This window comes from Panthera leo, chromosome B4 (genome assembly GCF_018350215.1).
Source record: "Panthera leo isolate Ple1 chromosome B4, P.leo_Ple1_pat1.1, whole genome shotgun sequence".
NCBI classification, from domain to species: domain Eukaryota; kingdom Metazoa; phylum Chordata; class Mammalia; order Carnivora; family Felidae; genus Panthera; species Panthera leo.
The window spans coordinates 78,583,825-78,604,713 of NC_056685.1; the positions used below are offsets into that span (position 1 = coordinate 78,583,825).

At 50.7% G+C, this 20,889-nt stretch overlaps 1 protein-coding gene and 1 long non-coding RNA gene across 2 annotated transcripts; one reads left to right on the plus strand and one right to left on the minus strand.

Annotated features, from left to right (window-relative positions):
- The first annotated feature begins 7,809 nt into the window (after nucleotides 1-7,809).
- Nucleotides 7,810-10,639, plus strand: LOC122224590. The gene is made up of 3 exons (XR_006204862.1): nucleotides 7,810-7,894; nucleotides 8,548-8,607; nucleotides 10,569-10,639. It is a non-coding gene; the product is annotated as an uncharacterized LOC122224590 (long non-coding RNA).
- Nucleotides 10,640-11,465: 826 nt separating this feature from the next.
- Nucleotides 11,466-20,334, minus strand: KRT71 (keratin 71). The gene is made up of 9 exons (XM_042946628.1): nucleotides 19,891-20,334; nucleotides 16,762-16,976; nucleotides 16,014-16,074; nucleotides 15,394-15,489; nucleotides 14,860-15,024; nucleotides 14,534-14,659; nucleotides 12,941-13,161; nucleotides 12,140-12,174; nucleotides 11,466-11,801 (listed from the first exon to the last, which is right to left on the minus strand). Exons 1-9 carry the CDS (start codon nucleotides 20,332-20,334, stop codon nucleotides 11,590-11,592), a joined length of 1,575 nt encoding a protein of 524 aa, XP_042802562.1. The 3' UTR covers nucleotides 11,466-11,589.
- Between the last annotated feature and the right edge of the window lie 555 nt (nucleotides 20,335-20,889).

A 20,889-nucleotide genomic window follows, 5' to 3' on the forward strand; every position in this document is an offset into this window, starting at 1 on the left:
TTGTAAGCCAGGGTTTGTGTGAGGTCCTTGCAGTGAGGACGGAGCCAAGGGTCAGAAGAGAAGGGCAGGCTGGGGAAGGGAGGAGTAGGAGGGGTCTCTCTGTACTGCCACATTCAGACCTGGAACTCTTAGGAGTCCAGGAATATTCCAGTTGAGCCTGGCCTGCTGGTCAGTCTGTTGGGGACCCAAAGCCTGGATGTCTCAGCCAGCACAGGATCACCTCCACCAGCTTCTGTACTGCTAGCCATGGTGTGTGGCGGGGAGGGAGCTACCTCTGGTGCTTGGGACTCTCAAGAGGTCAGACAGTGAGCCTGCTGACTGTATTCTCCTTGGTATTTCAGATCTGTGAGCTAAAGATTGGGATGCAGAGAAGAAGTTACTGGGGTCTACCCCTGCAACAGCAGAAGCAAAGCTGAGGTGTCCAAATATCCAGACCCTTTCTCAGAGACTAATATAAACTACTTACTTAATCAGATGTTCTCATTGTTTTTTCTTAGGCATTTCATAGTATTCTCCCCATATTCCATGTCATTTTCTGAAGATACCTTTCTGAAAGTCCTGGACCCATGCATCTGGGAATAAGTTGCTAACTGGGATAATTACACGAATGTGTGAATTTGAGCACAAATGCATAAATTACAAATATGCTTATCTATATAAAGTCAAGGGGACCTGATTTTTCCATCTGCTAGTGACCATAGGCAAGGTCCTTAATGCCTCTAGCCCTCAGGTTCCTCATCTGATAGATCTCTAGATAAATTCTAAAAACATTTCCACCTCTAAAACTTTGGTGTTGGGGCGCCTGGGTGGCACAGTCGACTGAGCGGCCGACTTTGGCTCAGGTCACGATCTCGCGGTCCGTGAGTTCGAGCCCTGCGTCGGGCTCTGTGCTGACAGCTCAGAGCCTGGAGCCTGTTTCAGATTCTGTGTCTCCCTCTCTCTGACCCTCCCTCGTTCATGCTCTGTCTCTCTCTGTCTCAAAAATAAATAAACGTTAAAAAAATTTAAAAAAATATCTATTAAAAAAAAAAAGAAAAAAAAAGAAAACTTTGGTGTTTACCTTCTTTGCTCTTCCTTCCTTATTCTGCAGTCACACCAGGGCAATCATCTCCTTCCCAAAGTGTCCTTCACATTCCTGCCCCTAAAACCCAACCTCATCCAGGAAGCCACCACTGCACTCGTCATGTAAGAAGACCCACCTTGGCAGATGCAAGTGTGTTTCTCATTCAACACACAAGGAAACTGAGGACAAAGTGAGGCAATGACCTAGAGACAGAACAAAAAACCCTTCCACCTCTGGGGTCCACAACCCTCAGGGCCACCATTATGGCTTGTGCAAGTTATTGTTTCTGTGAGCATCAGTGCCTCCCTTCCATCACAAGACCTCTGAGGGCCAGAATCTTAATCCCACCCTCCCTGCCCTGCACCAGCCCTCCCACACAATCCCTGTGCCAGATGGGATCTCAGTGTTTTAGTCAGGGCTCTTCAGAGAAACAGAATAGGAGATGGATGGATGGATGGATAGACAGATATACATATTCAGCATAAGGAATTGGCTCACATGGTTAGGAAGGCTGAGAAATCTCAAGCTCTGTAGTTGGCAAGACCAAGGCGGGCGTGGTTCCAGTGGGCGTTTAAAGGTCTGAGAACCAGGATAGCTGACATGCCAGTTCTGATCTGAGGGACAAGACCAATGTCCCAGCTCAAATAGTCAAGCCAGCAAAGTTCCTTCTAACTCAGCATTTCTGTTCCATTTGTGTACTCAATTGATTGGATGAGGCCCATCCACATGGGGGAGGACCATCTGCTTTACTCAATCTACAAATTCAAATGTTAATCTCATCTAGAAACACCCTCACTGACACACCTGGAATAATGTTTGAGCAAATGTCTGGCACCCCATAGCCCAGTCAAGTTGACACATAAAATTAACCATCACACTCAGTAAATGTCTACTTGGGGCAACAAAGAAAAACTCCATCTTGATTCCTGCCAAAAACCCATTGTCCCTTTTGAAGACTCCCTTTATTCTTGTCTCTGAACAGTGTTGTGCTGGAACAAGTTCAGCTGCCTTACAACAGCCAACTGTTACAGTTTTAAAAATTTTGTGGGCTGCTTGTTACATATAGCCAGATTTCGAATTAAATTATCTGAACTTACAATTAAATAAGTTAAATTAAGAACGAAGGTAAGAGGGGTGCCTGGGTGGCTCAGTCGGTTAAGTATCCGACTTTGGCTCAGGTCATGATCTCGCGGTTCACAAATTCGAGCCCCATGTCACGCTCTGTACTGACAGTTCAGAACCTGGAGCCTGCTTCAGATTCTGTGTCTCCCTCCCTCACTGCCTCTCCCCCACTCACACTCTATCTCTCTCTCTCTCTCTCAAAAATAAATAAGCATTAATTTAAAAAAAAAAGAACAAGGTAAGAAATGCTTCAGACTTGTAACCTCCTAATTATTTTACTATTACCTAAACTCTAGAGCTTACTTACGTCTCCTGAATCTGTATGGTGGAAATACTATACAATGATTTGCTGGTGCACATCTCTGTGACTCTGTAATCAATGGCATCATGTTGGTAACTTGAAATCACCATTGTGAGAATATTTACACCCAAGGAATCACCAAACACCACATATGAGAGCTTCATTCATTGTTCTATTTTTATACTTTTAAAATTAGATATAGCTGACATGTAACATTAGTTTCGAATGTACAACATAATCGCCAAACATCTGAATATATTTTGAAGCAATTTACTGGTTTGTTGATTGTGTAAAGCTACCCTGTTCATCACAATTGTCACTAGCCCCATGTGGCGTCTGAGCACTTGAAATGTGGCTAGCCCAGATATGGATGTATTGTAAATGTTAAATCACACTGGATTAGAAAGACTTAGCATGGAAAAAATGTAAAATATGTCATTTACAATTCTTATATTGAATATATGTTGAAATGATAATATTTTTATATATCGGGTTAAGTATATTATTAGAATGGATTTTGGCTGTTTTTTTTTTTAATGTGGCTACTAGAAAATTTTAAATTGTATGTATGGCTTGCATCGCACTTCTGTGGACAGCCCTGGTCTAGATTTAAGTATTGGAAAAAATGTTGTGTGGATTAAACTTAAAAGTGTATCATCTCTGTAGCCATTACATTGTGAACGGCAAAAAAAAACAAAACAAAACAAAACAAAAACCCTGACAGCGTAACCTTCTGGTATTCAAAAACTATTATTTGATTCTCTGAAATAATCACTCATATCTTTGAGGAAAGAGTGAGGCTCCAGCATTCATCTTCATTGCTGTGTTTTCATCCCAACGAATAAACTGAAAATAGGCACCAGAGTTCATGTGGGGGCTACATTTGCTCGTCAGTTGCAACCACAGGCTAGCTGTGGACGTGGAGCTTTGCAAAAACCAATTGAAAGCATTTTGCAAGAGTCAGTGGCTTTCTAGAGTTTACCATAAAGAATATTTTATTATTATTGTAAATATTATCAGTGAAACTTGTGATAAGCCTACGTACAGCAGCATCTGGCTGGCTCAGTGGGTGGAACACGTGACTCTTGATCTTGGGATTGTAAGTTCGGGCCCCACATTGGGTATAGAGATTACTGAATGCAATAAAATCTTAAAAAACAAAACAAAACAAAAAACCTAAGTACATACATATGTACATATATGCATGTATATATGTGTGTGTGTATATATTTATGTGCACATATTTTTTTTTCAAAGAGCTAATAAAGTTTTTATCAGCACACGGCTGATAAAACTCTCCAACCTTTCTGCTTCCCCTAGCCCACTTCCCAGGCCCTGCCTCCTGCATTACTGCCAGACTTTCTACCTGCCCCCCCATCCTTCATTTCTGAATTTGCAGGCTTCAGAGATGTGGACTAGAGGCCCCGCCCGACTTTGTTCCTCTCAAGATACCTTTTTTCAGTGTGTTCTCCTCTTACCCATCGTGGCTGGCATCTCAGTTTCTGGACACCAGCCCTGAATGGTCAGTCACAGTGCCACCAAAATCCTGTTCCTGGGCTGGACATTTAGTGGGAGCCCTGCCTGCACTCTTGCCCTGAGACACTAGAGGCAGGAAATCATCTTGGGCAGTGACTCCCAACACCACTACAGGGATGTAAGATGGCAACAGCCGTTCCCAGTCCCATGGAAGATGGGTCTGAAGTGAGGCGGAGGGGTGGCTGAGCCACAGAGAGGGGCATGGTGCAGGTGGATGGTGTTCAGAGTGCTGGGGACACGGCTCTGCACATTTCTTGTACCCTCGTATCAAAAACAGTGAGTTCAACTTAGGGCAATTCTGTCCTAGATGCTGCACAAGAAAACATTGCCCCTCCCAGGCTCTGCCTGCCAAGGAACCCAGAAGGACACATCGGCCACGACTACTAAGAGGCGATGGGCACCTGAGGGTAAGACTAGCAATCCTGTTTAGGGTAAACCACAAACAGCAACATATACATGTCAGGGGTGAGGCATGGCTTCAGGAGATTCCGGGTGGGGGGGGTGGGTGTTGGTTGAAGGACAGTGCAGGGGCCAAAGCTCCATTATGGTGGGGAGACACTGAGTGGGTAGCCATGGGCTGTGAATATCAGGGTTAGCTCCCTGAAGGAAGCAGAGTTCAGAAACATGGGCTCAAACACAAGAGTCTGGGGTACAAGGTAAAGACAGGGAGACAGGCACTCTTGCTGCTGGGAAATCAAAATGGGATCGGAGTCCCCAGGGAAACCCTAAACATTACTGGTGGTTTCCTAGGTAGTGATCATTGTCTCAATAACAGTAATGAGAATAATTAATAATAATAATAGCAGCTAACATTTATTGTGGGGCCGGCATTTTACGTCTCAACTGCAACGGTGTCAGGGGATAATTGTTCTTCTTCCCTTTGTGTAGAAGAGGAAACAGACGAGTGAGGACAATGAACTAGCTGTGGAGCGCAGCGTTTCCGAACGGCGCCCGGGACTGGAGCCCCGGCCCCGCACCCCCACACGGCCATGGCATTGCCTCTGCAGTGCTGTCACCTGCACCGCTCTGAACGCCCATGCTGCGTTTCTACAGGCTTCCCCTTCATGGTTCCTTTTGATGATTTTCTAAATGTCGTGCAGTTGACAGAGCAGTTTTATTCTTGTTTAGACGACGACACTGAGACACAAAGAGGCAGCTTGAAGCACTTTTCACTAGTCCGGAGCTAATGGAGAAAAAGAAGGGCAATGCAGCAGGTTTTCATGTGGCTAACTTTATTTAGTCTAAAGGATTGAACTCACTTCCAAGAGGTGTCCTTCCTACTGTGAAATTGTCCTTTTCCTTTATGAAATGATGAAGGGAGTGGATGCTATGTGTTGCTTTCCTTTATGTCCCATTTTGGCAAAATGAAAGGCTGTCAGCCCTCGCCTCTGATTTGCAATCCTAATTGATGGTGGGCTGTCAGGGTCCGGCTCTGCTGTCCTGGAGCCCCAGGGCTTGCTGGGTGCTCTCTCACGGCACACCTCTTCCAGGCCGGGGCATTTACTCAGGTGCACTTTTGCCGCTAAGTATGAAGGATACTCACAGAGCAGTGCCCAACCTGCCTTCCACCAGTTGGGAAGATGCCCTCCATTACCCCTGCCTGCGGAGGAAGGGGTCTCAGAGAGGACAATGGGCCTGGCTGATCTGCCAGCTGAGAATGTGCAGAGGGAACACCCTGGGTGTTCTGGCTTCAGAGAGTGCAGTGTCCCCAACAACCCTCTTTCAAATCTGCCTCAGCCTGCCTGGGCGCCTTCTCCCACACCCCACTAATGTTCCACTTGCTTGCTTGGGGGCGGATGGGGGGGAATCAAGCAGAGATCTTCCCACCCTTGGCCCATGTGTCCTAAAAGCCACGATACATCCACCTTTTCTTTCTTTTGAGGATTTTCCATGGCAGCCTGGAGGCTCTTCTCTCCTGATTTGGCTAGATTCCAAGACAATCAGGAGCTATTTGAGGGGCGTCTGAGTGGCTCAGTCGGTTGAGTGTCTGACTTCTACTCAGATCATGATCTTAGTTTGTGGGTTCGAGCCCCACGTCGGGCTCTGTGCTGACAGCTCAGAGCCTGAAGCCTGCTTCAGATTCTGTGCCTCCCTCTCTCTCTGCCCCTCCCCCACTGGTACTCTGTCTCTCTCTCTCAAAAATAAATAAACGTTAAAAAACTTTTTTTAAAGAGCTATTTGAACAACAACAAAAAAATCAGGACCACGTGAGGGGAGCAAGTTCCTAGAGGATAAATGTTTTCTATCTCTTGTAAATGGAAATTATCTTTGGGTTACCTGTGCTTCTGAATTACCTGTGTCATGGCTCATTCTTCATTTTTGTTTTTTTTTTAATTTTTTTAAATATTTATTTATTGTTGGGAGAGAAAGAGACACAGCATGACCAGGGGTGGGGCAGAGAGAGAGGGAGACACAGAATCCAAAGCAGGCTCCAGGCTCTGAGCTGTCAGCAGAGAGCCCGATGTGGGGCTCGAACCCACGAACTGTGAGACCATGACCTGAGCCAAAGTCGGATGCTTAACTGACTGAGCCCCCCGGGCGTCCCTCATTCTTCATTTTTGGATGGCTTTTTCTCCCTCCTCCACTAGCACTGGGGAGAGATAGTGACTGTATTCCAGTCTAGAATGGGGGACTGTATTCCAGTCTAGAATGGGGGACCAAGAAATAGCTGAGGCAGAGGGAGAGACTGGAAAAATATTTTTCTTCCCTCAAGCTGTACTGTGATAAGCCCACAGCCGACTGAGGGAACATTAGAGAATCGGGCCAGCAAGGTTGGGTGATGGGACCTGAGAATCTCCAACCCTGAGAAGGCCGGCCACTGAGGGAGCTAGACAAGAAACCATCTTTGCTGCGCACTTGACAGGGAGCCGAGGTCCTGTGTCCTCGAGGGGGCGGTGGTCAGACTCGAAGCAGAACTTTTCTAAGGCCAGGTTGTGAGACACGAAGACTCCGGCGTCTGCTCAGAAGGTGCCATAGAAGAGCAGAGATGCCTTTACCTGGAGTGGTTGCAGTGGTTGCAGAAGTGGTGGCTGTCTTCAGCCGGCTGGACTGGCTATCGTGCCATTGTCTGGAGAAAGGACAGTGCCTGGAAGAGCCCACTTACCTGACAGGGGCCACCTCCTTCGTGCTCCTCCAGATTCTTCCTGCTGGTCTAGGATTTCATTTTGATACTTCTGCTCCCACAGCCCAGCCAGCTTCTCAGGATAAAGTGCCCACCCCAGTCTGCCTCAGCTCCATTCCCTTCAAAAGTAGCCTTCCCCGCACGCTGGGTCCACACTAGCCCACCTTCATCACCTGCTTGAGGCTCCCCCCTTGCCCCCTCCTGCTCCTTCTCCAGAGCCAATGCTACCAGCTTCCCTGGCCACCTCTGGCACGGGAGACCAGGGCTTCAAGGGGAGCTGGATCTATGTGCTGCTCTGACAGCCCCCCAAACATTGAGGGGATCAGTCTCTATAACTGGCAGGTGACAACGTGGCCACAGCCTCACTGGGGAAATCTGAGATAGGTTACGTGGCAATTCATAGGCGTAAGAGGAACCTAGCCCAGTGCCTAGGACGTGGAGGTATCAGTCTTCAGATGATGGAACGTGATGGAAGTTCCAGCAAACAATGGGCAGGGAACCCACAGGACATCAGGGAAGGGTGGGAACGCACAGCAGCTGGGTGGGCAGAGGCAGATGGTTCCCACACCGGGAGGCAGGGCGGTGATGTGGAAACAGTGTGGGCTTTGGAGAGACAGACCTCATAGAATCCTGGCCCTGTGTGCTGGCTCTGTGACCCTGGCTGCAGCAGGCCTCTGTCTTAGGGAAAACAACACCCACCTCAGAAAAGTGACGCAGGAGGCGTGCCCAGCTCGGGAGATTCTGGTCCACAGTAGGTGCCCCATAAACATCGGTTTCTAATCCCTCTTCTCAGACCCCTGTTTGGTACTCTGGACCCAAAGCATAGGAAAGGGCTGGGGTACTGAGGCTACACAGAAGGAGAGAAGGAACAGAGTAGTGATCAAGCCAAGAGGGCTCAGCCCCCTTGGTGGGCACCCCAGGTTCTATGTGGGACCCCTTTTGTTCTCCTCACCTTCCAAAGATGGCCTGAGGGTGCCAACCTCCACATCTATGGCCAACTTGACCCACAACAGTCCCTTGCAGTCCCCCAGCTGGGCTGCTGCTATATCTGGCTTGGCTTGCTGCAGAGTCCCCTCCAGTGAGATGTCCCAAGGGCCTGCTCCCATCAGTGGCCATGGTGGCAGCCGGGAGTCAGAGTCCCATGGAGAGGGGGGTGGTTAGTCCACCAGCCTGTGCTCAGTGCAAGTGGTGTGCTAGGCACAAGAGTGCAGAGGTTAGGACCACTCAGGCTTTGGGGGAGGTGATGGAAAGGACGAGTAAGGTGGGTTGGGGACTTTATTCATTTGCACCGGCTTTTCCTCCACCTGTATCCTTCCTGAGTGGCTGCTCCTGTCTGTAGGACTAGAAGCTTCCTGAATGCAGGAACTATAACTTTGCTTTCTTTTTTCTGCATCCACTCCACAGAGCATCACATAGCTGTGAGGAGAGGGAGGCAGAACAGTGGCACAGATCCAGAGGCAAGATGTGAGGCTCATTGCAACACTTTTACACACCTATAACCGGCTCCCTTTCCTGCCCCTCACCCTCTGTTGGTGCCCCATAACCCCTGCCACCCTGTCCCTCGGCACATGGCCATGTCTTACCTGACACAAGTCTGGGCTATTAGGTGTAAATTTCCTCATTGCCCCACCCCCATGTCCCTTTCAGAGCTCATGCTGTCATCTTAATGTGTTGACCCCATCTCTACTCCCTCATTCTCAGACCTTGCTACATTTACTAGAGTTTGGACCTCTTTCTCCACTGATTACATTCTCAGCTCTGGACGCTCATTAGAATCCCTTCCGCAACTTTTGAGAGATGCCGCGAATGCCTGGGCCCCACTCCAGTAGACCACCATAACTGGTTTGGGATAGTGGCTGAGACATCAATATTTTAAGTTCCCAGGTTATTTAAAAAAATTTTTTTAATGTTTATTTATTTTTGAGAGAGGGACAGAGTGCGAGTGGGGGAGGGGCAGAGGGAGTGGGAAACAGAATTGGAGTGAGCTCCAGGCTCTGAGTTGTCAGCACAGAGCCCGACACAAGCCTCGAACTTATGAATGGTGAGATCATGAGCTGAGCAGAAGTCAGTCGCTTAACTGGCCGAGCCACCCAGGCGCCCCTCCCAGGTTATTTTTGAGCCTTTGTGAAGAACCACTGCTTTTGGCAACTGTGATCAAATGACCACCTAGACTCATGTGACTTCATGGCCACCCTGCCTGTAAGTCATTAGCATTATTCCATTTCCTCAGAGCCCTGCTTGTATCCCAAGTCATCCAGCAACTCTTAGTTGGTCTGTCGCCCACAGCCAGCTGAGATCCCTCACTCCAGCACCTGCCAAGCTCCATAACTTGAGTCTACTAACTTGGGCCTTGGTAGGTGCTCCTGACTGTCTCCTGCAGGAAGCTCCTCTCAGCCTGCAGCACCTTGATCTGCTGCTTTAGAAAATGAACTCAAAACCTAGGATAACCCTGCCCACCCAAGAGACCCCCATGAGCCAAAGGGCACAAAGGGATATGGGAGAGTTCTTCACTTCCTTTCCAAATCTGGATGAGAAACCAGCAGGATCTAGAGAAGCAGCCTCCATCCCCCCACCCCCACCCCGCCCCGGCCCCATTTGAGAATCTAGAATTCTTCTAAGCCTCTCAGCTGGAAAGGTCTTTCTGCTATCCCAGAACCTCAGTTCTTACTGCTGCAAAGGTAGCAGAGGCAGCAGGTGTATGTGGATCCTCTGCTGAGGGACAGTTCTGAAAGACAGTGTCTCTACCCAGTTCTGAAAATACACACACACACACACACACACACACACACACACACACAGGCTTCACCATGTTGACCAGTGAAGCAAACTTGCTGCTGAGTCTTGATCTGTTCATCCTCCTCCACCCACATGGTGGTGTTGACTTCCAAGTTGAGAGAGGTGAGAGGCTGAAGCTGATGGCCACTTCCTGGGTAACAGGGGTTTGAGGCTGGCCCTGGTGGCCTTGGGCTAAGCCCCAGCTACTACTCTAAAGTTCTGTCTGCCAACCCAGCCCATTCATCCCTTTCTCCAATCCCTCTACCTCCAATTTTGTAAGCTCTTCAAGCCCCCAAGGACTTCCTGACTGAGGTTTGGCAGCTCATGCTGGTCGCTGGGGGTAGGGGGGTTGTCTGTCTTCCTTACACCTCTCCTCACCCCAGGGTAGACAGCCATCTGGGTGGGAGCCAACTGTACAGTCACTAAAATTTATAGCCTACCCTGACTCCCAACTCACTTCACCCAAGTCCAGTCTCAGGCTCCAAAAACTTGTTCCCCATCTGGGCATCCTACAGGCCCCAAGTGTGGGGTCCCCATAAGCTTCACCCTTTCTGAGCAACCCCTCTCCCAAAAGACCAGGCCTCTGAGCAACGAGGAAAGAGTTGAACAGATACAGACACCTGACTGCCAAACCCCTACCTTCCCTCTAGGAAAGAACCAGTTCTTAGATGGAGGCCAGGGTCCCAGTCGGGAGCAGGACCATGTCTGTCAGTAGACACAGATAATTCTTTTGTTGAAAGCCACAAACCACACTGCACACACCCCCTTCCTCTATTCCTCTCCCTCTTCTTCTCCCTCCCTCCTCCCAAAGTCAGCCCATGCTTCATTCCCCTGCAGCTCCAACACTGCCTAGCCCCTGGGCCACGTGTGCTCTGAGAACTCCTTTTCCTGCTCCGCAGAAAAAATTAACATAAAACTGTGGGCTGCACAGGTAATATGCAGTGTGTACTGTGTGTGTGTCTGTGTGTGCCTGTGTGGTCCCTGCTCCAGTGAGTACCCAAGGAACTGAGTATGTGCACACACCTTGACTACTCAGACACCAAGCCATCAGATTGTGCTGTTTATTGACGATGCGATAGGAGGGTTCTAAGAAGAAAGGGAATGCAGAGGGCCTCCTCTTCTCTGCTTCTGGACACAGGAGAGTGAAGAGAGATGCTGAGTTGTACTGGGTCCCGCTCAGAGTGAGCCATGAGATGGAGCCAAGGTGGGGTGGGGACTGGCTTCTCTTGGTGGTTGTCCTTCAGTCCTCCTTGTCTTGAACACAGAACCAGCCACTAGCCTAGGCAGGAGCTGGGACAAAGGCCCCAGTGTGAGAGCTGGGGCTCGGTGTGAGCCCCAGGGAGCCAGACAGAGTATTTAGCGACTGAGCTGGATGCTGTTGTAGAGGGCAGAAGTCTGGGAGCCTGGAGCCGAGTTGATGGCATAGGTGGGGGACCTCAGCCAAGGAAAGCAGTGCCAGGCATATGTCAGGAGGAATTTCCCCAGGTTTAGTCATCCACACCTGTCCAGGCTCAGGAAGACACAGGCTGGGAGAAGTGGGTGGCCAAGGCCAGCACTGGAGGTACGAGAGCAGGGCTGGGTAGAGATGGGGCTGCTGGTGGGCTGGGGAAGAGCGTGTGTGGGAGACAGCTGGGGATGCACGGGTGGCAGGAGGGCATCGGACGGCCCTCTCTACCTGCTGGCTTTCTTGGAGGACGCGCTCTGGCTGGAGCCCTTCCCCAGGGTATCCTTGTAGTCGCTGGTGCTGCCCCGGCTCCTGCCCTCCCCACCGCGGACACTGCACACGCCCGAGATGCAGCTGCTGCTGTTGGCCACGTAGCCGCCGCTGACAGAGCTGGGCCGGAGGCCATAGCCACTGCTGCCGCTGGTGCTGCTGATGATGGCTGTAGAGGGAGAGCAGGGTCAGCTCCCCTCAGGGGGCAGAACCAGAGGAGGTTACCCTTCCCTGGGACAGAGGGGCCTCTTGGGACGATGGGTTAGGTGAGGGCTTTGGTTATAGCCACATGCAGTTTGGATAAGGAGGAAGCAGTCCTGGGCTGGGAGCCAGGAGACCTGATTGCTGGCCATGCCTCTGCCATCTGGCTGTTTGATTTCAAGGTTTTTTGCTCTCTGATTCTTAGGTGCTCATGTATACACACGGGGGGGTGGGGGTGGGTGGGGACTAAGGCCCTTTCTGGTCTGCAGATTCTACAGCTTTAGGTCCAAGCATACAAGTACTTACAGATGCTGACAGGGGAGGGAAATTCTCCTGACATCCTGTTAGGGAGAGAAATAAAATAAGACCAAGCAGCCATCCAACCCACAATCTATTGACCTCAAAGCCAGTGTCCCCAACAGCCTGATGTGGGTTTCTGAACCCAGTGGGCACCTGTGGAAATTCCAGGGCTTCTTTGGAACAAGCAGAGCTTGGAAAGCTCTGGGCGCTGCTGCTGAATCTTTGGGGTAACCGGTCAACAACCCAAGTCAAACTGCAGTCGGCACAAGGTGCACACGTAAGGTGTCATGCACACTTCCCAAGGTCAGGCCCAGGCACTGAGTCTTTCCTGTCTGCTGAGAACAGTGGGGAAATGGGAATGGCTGCCCTGGGACATCTCTGACAAGTTCATCTTATACCTGGACAGATAAGGAAAGTGGAACTACACGGTCTAACATAGTAATGGGTTTGGGTTCTGGGGTTTTTGTTTTTGGTTTTGTTTTTGGTTTTGTTTTTGGTTTTGGTTTTGGTTTTGGTTTTGGTTTTGGTTTTGGTTTTGGTTTTGGTTTTGGTTTTGGTTTTGGTTGGGGAGCTGGGTGGTGTGCTAAGTACACCAGGCTCGAAGGAGCTAATCCCTGAAACACAGCACCTGGCATGAAGTGAGCGCTCACGCCAGGGCAGGTGTTATTAATTACTGTTATTATTCCCATCATTGCCACCCCTTCACCACCAAGAACGCATCTTATTCTGGAGAGTGTGCTAAGCTTTCCGCTTTCATCCTTCTCAAATCCCTGGGGCTCTGCTGCCAGAGCACCCACACACACAGACCTGCATTCCTCGCTCTCCAGAAGCTTGCGGTAGGTGGCGATCTCCATGTCCAGGGCCAGCTTCAGGCTCATGAGCTCCTGGTACTCCCGCAGCATCCGGGCCAGCTCCTCCTTGGCCTGGTGCAGGGCGGACTCCAGCTCGTCCAGCTTGGCCCGGGCATCCTTCAGGGCACTGTCGCCCCGCTGCTCGGCATCGGCGATGGCCGTCTCCAGGTTGGAAGCCTAAACAGGGAGTTAGAGAAGTTCAAAAACTGGAAGGGGTAATTCGAGTCATCCAAATCCAAATCTCACTAGCGCTTGCTGATTCCCGGGGAGGGATGCCCACCTCCACCCTTCACACCTCCCATTCCTCTTCTAGGCCAGGGCCCTTCCTGGAGCTGGCTATCTCCACTCATGTTTAGGCATTGGTAGTGATGAAAAATAGCACGTCCTCCCCTCCTGCGATCGTGGCCAATTCAGTACCACGTCGGTTCATCGCAAAAACATTTACTTGGCCACCCATGTGCCAAGGATACAAAATGAATAAGAATGTGATTGGCTTTCTGTTCTGGAACTGTTTAAAGTCTGGGAGGAGAGACCATTGGAATATGGTGTTGTAGATACAATGATAGTGGCCACCCAGGGGCATAGGACCACCAACAAGGAGTGCAGGGAAGTAGATTTCCCAGAACCAACTATTATTTCCCAAGTGCTTACCATATGTCTGGTACTGCACTCAGCCCTTTATATGCATTTTATGTACCTAAGCCCACGTAGTCCTGTGCAGAAGGGATAATGAACTTGTCCCACTTCACAGAGCCACTAAGTGTTAGAGCCCAGGGGGAGATGGAAAGATCACTAGACTGGGAGCCACAGTTGATTCCGATCAGAGCTCTGCCACTTGCCAGCTTGCAACCCTCTTAACTTCTCTGAGCCTCAATCTCATCTGCAACAATGGGTAACGCTTGCCTCATAGAGTCTTTGGGACGATTCAATGTGATAAAATGATAGGAGCTGCTGCTATTGTTATTATACAAATGCATCTTGTCTTCTCACCTTAAAGCTGAGACTGCAGCCTATATTCTTGGGAGTGGTTCCAAGCAAGGCCTTAATAAAGCACTTTAATGAGTGCTGTCTGAGCCCACTTATCAATCATTTAATCCAAAAATGTTTATTAAGCTTCTACTATGTGCCAGGCACTATGCTCCATGCTGGGAAAACAATGGGGAACAAAGCAGCCAGCTCCCTGCCTTCTGCCAGTCTAGTGGAAGACGGGACAGGCTGGTATCAGGCAATTGTCAAAGAGTGACAAGACAAGAGAAGTGCAGGTGCCGGCAGAGCATGTGAATAGGAAAGAGGGAACAGGGGTGTGGGCCTAGTCCATTCTGGAGAATGAGAGTAGGCTTCCTGTGGGAGAGGCTTCGAAGCAGAGGTCCTTGGGGTAAGTAGGAGATGAGATGCCTCAGGGATGTCTGCTCTAAGTACTCAAGACAGTGACCTCACTGTCTCCTTTCTTCTCGTGGGCAGAGATTTGGGAGGCTGATATCCTTGGCCAACTCATCCCCCCTTCAATTTTGCCCTCCTGCCCTGGGCCATCAGTAGCCAGTCCCCTCACCTGCTTCTTCACATTTTCAATCTCTGAGCGGATTCTCTGGATGAGCCGGGTGAGCTCCGAGATTTCATTCTTGGTGTTTTTGAGGTCATCCCCATGCCGGCCAGCTGCCAGCTGCAGCTCCTGGAACTGGGGACCCCAAAGTACAGAGCCATAGGTAAGCATGATGCATGTGTCATGGGAGTACAGGATGTCTGGGATTGGTGATGTCATGGGGGAAGGGCATGTTGGACACTTAACTGGACACGGTCGCTGTTCTGGGAGTGTTCAGGCCCAGCCCTCATGCCTGCTGGAGTTGCCCTCCCTGGTCCTGCCTCAGCCCAGCTCACCTTGGTCTGGTACAGGGCCTCAGCCTCAGCCTTGCTCTTCAAGGCAATCTCTTCATACTGGGCGCGGACCTCGTCAATGATGCTGTCCAAGTTCAGGTCCCGGTTGTTATCCATGGACAGGATGACGGACATGTCGCTGATGTGGGACTGGATCTGAGCGATCTCCTACATGGGAAACAGGGCTGGTCTCAGAACCTGACTATAGGAGGCCAACACCACCCCTCACCCACCGCCACCAAGCAAGGTTAGCAAATCCAGGAGACGCTAACTTAGAGGCTCTGAACCAAGGCTGTTGCTCCCTGGGCAAAGTGAGCTCCCTTCAGGCCCCAGACAGACTCCCACCACCATGAAGCCAGGACCTGGACTATTTTCTTCCCACCCAGAGGGTGCAGATTAGGAGCTTCTTAGGGCCAAAATGGGAGATGAATGGCCAACCAGGGGGCCTCCCTGAGAGAGGGGAGCCTCCTCTAGCCCCCAGAACAGAGTTTTACCCGCTGGCTGCCCTCAGAGGGGTGGGTGGAGAGACAGACTTACGGCTTCATAGAGGCACTTGAAAAACTTGATCTCCTGATCCATGGAGTCCACCTTTGCCTGGAGCTCCTCCTTATTGGCATAAGCTGCATCCACGTCCTGAAAGATGCCCCCACCATCCCTCGGTCACTACCAAGAAGAAAACACCAACCCCAGCCTGGGTGCCCTGCACATGGAAATAGCTTCCCTCTTCTCTCTGAGAGGCTCATGGGAAAGGACAGGAACGAACAGAAGGGCCAGTCCTGCCCCATCCTAAGAATCTATGCTCTCAGCAGGAATGGGGCTCCCCTCTGAGGAAGGGAGCCCCAGCCAGACAGCTGGAACCCCAGCCATCAGTCATCCTTCTGACGTCTGAGTCAAGCCCCGTGGTCTCTGGGGAGCCCCCGTGTGTCATCCTCTGCTGTTCTTTGTTGTGGACAAACCCTGTCCACGTGAAACACTCAGGAAGGTCATTATTGTCTCTGCCTTTTCATTCCTTCTCTGGGTAGTCCATTGTGGTTTTCCCTGGCCCCCCTCATTATTTTGCAATTGCCTCTCTTTCGCCAAGAGCAGAGCACACTGGTAGGCTCAGCCTTCCCTGGTCCCAGGCCAGCCCCGGACTCAAGGCCTGCCTTCCCCCTCACCTTCTTGAGCAGCACAAACTCGTTCTCTGCAGCTGTCCTCCTGTTGATTTCTTCCTCATACCTGCAGGAAAGCCAGGGCTCAGCTGGTCAATGCGTCTCACTTAGAACCCTCTCACGGAGAACCCTCATCCCTCAAGGAAGACTCTGAACAAGAGGCAGTGTGCCCATTTGAGGGGACAGATGCTAATGGGCCACAGAGTATTGGGCTGCTGGGGCTGCCAGGCAAGGGAGGCTTCCTGGAGGAGGGGACACGGTAACCAAGTTTGAAAAAAGGAGATTGTTGAAGATCTAGGTACAAAAATGAAGGAGGAACACGTGGAGCAAATGCTCTGTGAGAAATCTCAGAGGGAGCAAGGAGCAAATTTGAAAATTTGAATCAAGCCTTTCAAATGAATGGGGGTGTTTCCTTAGTTACTCCTCTTGGCCATTCGGAGAGGTGGATGGATGTAAGTCCCCTTTACCAGTGAAAACCCAGGAGCTCTGAGTGGCTTACCCAAGGTTTCCCTCACCCAACCAGACATAATCCTTTGACCACCGTCCAGCTACCTGCACATCTGTCCTATGTGCCAGATCAGAGGCTGGAGAATCAAGTTCCAGAGTTTTGTGGGAGTAATTCTGCCTGGTATGACAAGGAACATTGCCCCTCACCTCCAACACCTTTCAGCTGGGGTAGCTGCCACTCCTGCAGAGGGAGCTCAAAGGGAAAGGGGCAGCTGTCCAGCTGCAGCGAGATCCCTTCCCCACTCACCTCTTCTTGTAGTCCTCCACCACGTCCCGCACGCTACGCAGCTCTGAGTCCAGCCGCACCCTGTCCCCAGACAGTGTCTCCAACTGCTTCCTCAGGTTGCTGATGTAGCCCTCGAGGATGGGCTCCAGGTTGTTCTTGCAGTTGTTCAGGTCCAGCTGCTGTAGCAGCTCCCACTTGGTCTCCAGCACCTGGTTCTGCTGTTCCAGGAACCGCACCTGGAACCCAAAGAGCAGAAACTGTTGAGCCCCCCGTGGAAACAGTCACACCTGTCTTTCACAAGGCACTGTGCAAAGCACTCTGCCTGAATTTTCTCCTTTTCTCCTCATGACAGCTGCATGAGGTGGGCAAATCGTGAACCCCACTTAATGGAGAGGAAACTGAGCCATAGAGAATGTAGCCTCTTTCCAAGGTCCAATGGTTTGGTAAGTGAGGGAGCCCAGACATGTGTCCCTGTAACTCATGCACCCAGTCGCTCAGAACCCACTATGGCCAAACCGACTCAGGGCAGGTGTGTGCCTAAAAAATACTAGGACAGAGTCAGGCTGGGTCCATCTTTGGAAAGCTTGACCTTGCTGAAGATGGGAGTCTGTCCTTCATTTTATAACATGTCAAGTTCAACAAGGCTCAAAGGGCTTCCAGGTAATCTAAATGTCTGCATCAGGCTCCAGCTCTTTCATTGCCCATGTCCTCCTCCCTCAGCCCTAGTTATGCCCCTGAGAACCATCTTCCACAGGGCAAAAATGGCATATGGGGCATGATGGGCAGTACTCCCATGCCACTGTGGATTCGCTGGGCCAGGAAACTGACCAGAGGGAGGGGATTTACTTATTGCTCGCTTGTGTGGTTTGGGGCAGTACAATTTTTTAAATGTGACTTAATCCACATGAGCACAGCCAGTGTCTAAACTTTTTTTTTTTAATGTTTATTTATTTTTGAGACCGAGAGAGACAGAGCATGAACAGGGGAGGGTCAGAGAGAGGGAGACACAGAATCTGAAACAGGCTCCAGGCTCTGAGCTGTCAGCACAGAGCCCGACGCGGGGCTCGAACTCACGGACCACGAGATCATGACCTGAGCCGAAGTCGGCCGCTTAACCAACTGAGCCACCCAGGCACCCCAAGCACAGCCAGTGTCTAAATAAGATTGTGTTCCTTATCGTCATAAACACAGGACCTCAGAAAACCATCAGGGATTCAGTGTTGAGATGAGATCAGCCACCAAACTGCTTGCCCCCAGCAGATTATCCAGTCTTGCTTTGGTTTAACCAATCCTGACTCTTTCATGTAAATTCTTAAGACTAAGCATTAACCACAGAGTAAAGCCTACACCCAGGACACCACAATTCACATCCGGACCACACACTGGCTAATCGGGACCACTGATAAGATATACCCGTATTTTCTGGCTCCCTGGCGTTAGGCGACTGTGCTCCTCTGGACACTGAAGTTATTTGGAAACTGTCCAGGCCTTTGAGCTGGCTTCTCCCTCACTTCAGACAAACCACCTTTGTTCAGAGGTGACCGTCTTCATGAAGAAGGTAACTCTTCTTTCCATGTCTCCAGACTTTGCCCCTTAATGGGGTTTGACCAGCCCAGCCAAAGGTCAGTCCACTCCCATGTGACCCCCAAGCCCCAAACCTCAGAGCCCTTTGATCTTCCAAATGTGAAATGGTTTGGAGGAATAAAGAGCCACAGAGACAGTGCTGGCCCCTGAGGTGAGCAAGGGATCCTCTGAGCAGGCGTCTAGAGCTGGGGGACGGGAGTAGGCTCCGATGGCCACTGACCATTTCAACCATAGGCTTTGTTCTGGGCTGACCCGTCCTTGGTGCCTAACTGCCACATAGCCAGTGTAGCCCCCCATCCCCAGTACAGTCTCACTTTCCTTCCTTCCCATCCCTGCCCCAGATGCCAAACCCTGGCATGGCATTTATCTCCATGCTTTTGCTGACTCATAGGATGGGAGTAATAATTGCTCATCTACCAAAAGTCAGGGGCTTATCTGGACTGCATGATGCCTTGAGGCCTATTCCAGACCTGTGGTTCCTCCTCTTCTCCACACCCCTCCCTGATCTCTCTGAAGATAAAAATGATAGTAACAATAACCACCATTTGGGAGTACGTGTGCGGCACTGTGCCAAGATCTTCACAAGCATTTTCTTTTATAAACCTGGTGACAAACCCCGAGAGGTAGGCTATTATCTGCATTGCAAAGATGACATAGAGGCAGAGATAAATAACTCTCTACATGGCTGGCTCTGTGGCTGGCTTAGCCAAGACAGCTGGAAAGTGATGGGGCCAGAGTGGAAGCCAGGTCTGACCTCAGAGCAGTGTGGAGACATCTTTCCCACTGCACTCTTCTGCCTCTGGCTCTCCTTAGCCAACTAAAAAAAAAAAAAATTCCCATGGCCGAGCCACCCGGGAATGACCACACTCTGATGCTTCTGATCCATCAGTCAAATGACTAGTGGAGGAGATCTGCTCGCAATGGATGGGAAAAAGACAAGCTTTCCTGGTTGCTCTGGAGCAGATTCCCTCTCACTGGCTTTCCCCACACACAGCCTGCATGGACCCCAGACTTAGCAATGGCACCAAGCAGACCCTTGAGTAAGAAGCAGGGATCTTCCCTTTGGAGCTCCTGCCAGTACCCCCCATGACCTCTGTCTTCTCTTAGGAAAGATTATGCAAGGAACCTTAAACAAGTCACCGTGATGAAAGAAAACACCTGTTTTGTGCCTCCTCATAGCTAACCTGAGGAGAATCAGTCTGGAGACATGGAAAGAAGAGTCACCTTCTTCATGAAGACGGTCACCTCTGAACAAAGGTGGTTTGTCTGAAGTGAGGGAGAAGCCAGCTCAAAGGCCTGGACAGTTTCCAAATAACTTCAGTGTCCAGAGGAGCACAGTCGCCTAACGCCAGGGAGCCAGAAAATACAGGTATATCTTATCAGTGGTCCCGATTAGCCAGTGTGTGGTCCGGATGTGAATTGTGGTGTCCTGGGTGTAGGCTTTACTCTGTGGTTAATGCTTAGTCTTAAGAATTTAAATGAAAGAGTCAGGATTGGTTAAACCAGAGAATCCCTTCTCTGTAACAAAAGCTCATGTTCTAAGAAGAGAAGAGAAGTTAGACCCACCTTGTCGATGAAGGAGGCGAACTTGTTGTTCAGAGCCTTGATCTGCTCCCGCTCTTGGGCACGCACTTTCTGGATCTCAGGGTCCAGCTCCACGTTGAGGGGGGCCAGGAGGCTCTCGTTGACAGTGACCTGATGGATGCCTCCAGGTGGGCACACAGTTGAACACACGGGCCCCAGGGCCACACTGCCAAACATGCTGCCAGCAAAGCCACTGGCCCGGCCCCGGCCAAATCCATAACCACTCTTCCCGCTGCCGCTGGCCATGTTGAGGGAGATGTTCCGGATGCCCCCCAGGCTGTAGAGGCTCCGGCTTCCGAAGCCCCCACTGAGCCCTTTGCCCCCTGCCCGGTAGGAGGACGAGCTGCCCCCTGAGAGCACTGCTGAGCAGCCGCTGAAGCCCCCCTTGGCGGCAGCCCCTGACTTGCAGGTGAACTGGCGGTTCATGCTGCTGGTGGAGATGGAGGTCAGATGCAGGAAGGGTGAAGGCCAAGTCCCACACGGGCTCTGCAGCTTGCAGTGAGGACTGGCAGGGCACCCTTCCTTATATGTGCTTGGCATTGGGGCTCGTGGATGGGCAGTCAAGAGCTTAATTCATGGGTTTGGCTTGCCTGGGAGCAAGAAGTCATTTTCTCTATGCTGAGCTAGAGATCAAGCCCTCCCCACCTCTGAAACAACATGAAACCTTCAAATTGCTGGGCTTGCAAGCCTTGCTCATGTAATTTGGGTTTTATCTAATTAACCTGCTGTTATAGGGTAATTTGCCCCAGGCCCCAGCCTCTCCAGGGGGATGTCACTGGCACTTCACCATCCTGACTAAACTTCTCTGGGTTATGGGCTTCCTCCTGGGGGCTCAGGGAGCTGGAAGGGGATGGGCTTTCCTGGACAGAGTAGGCTCCTGGGTAGAGTGTCTGGGGGCTCCAACCATAGGTGTGTCCTCGTCTTTACCGGAAAGAGACCATTCATTCTGGTCTCCTGGAGACACACCCCACTGATGGCCTC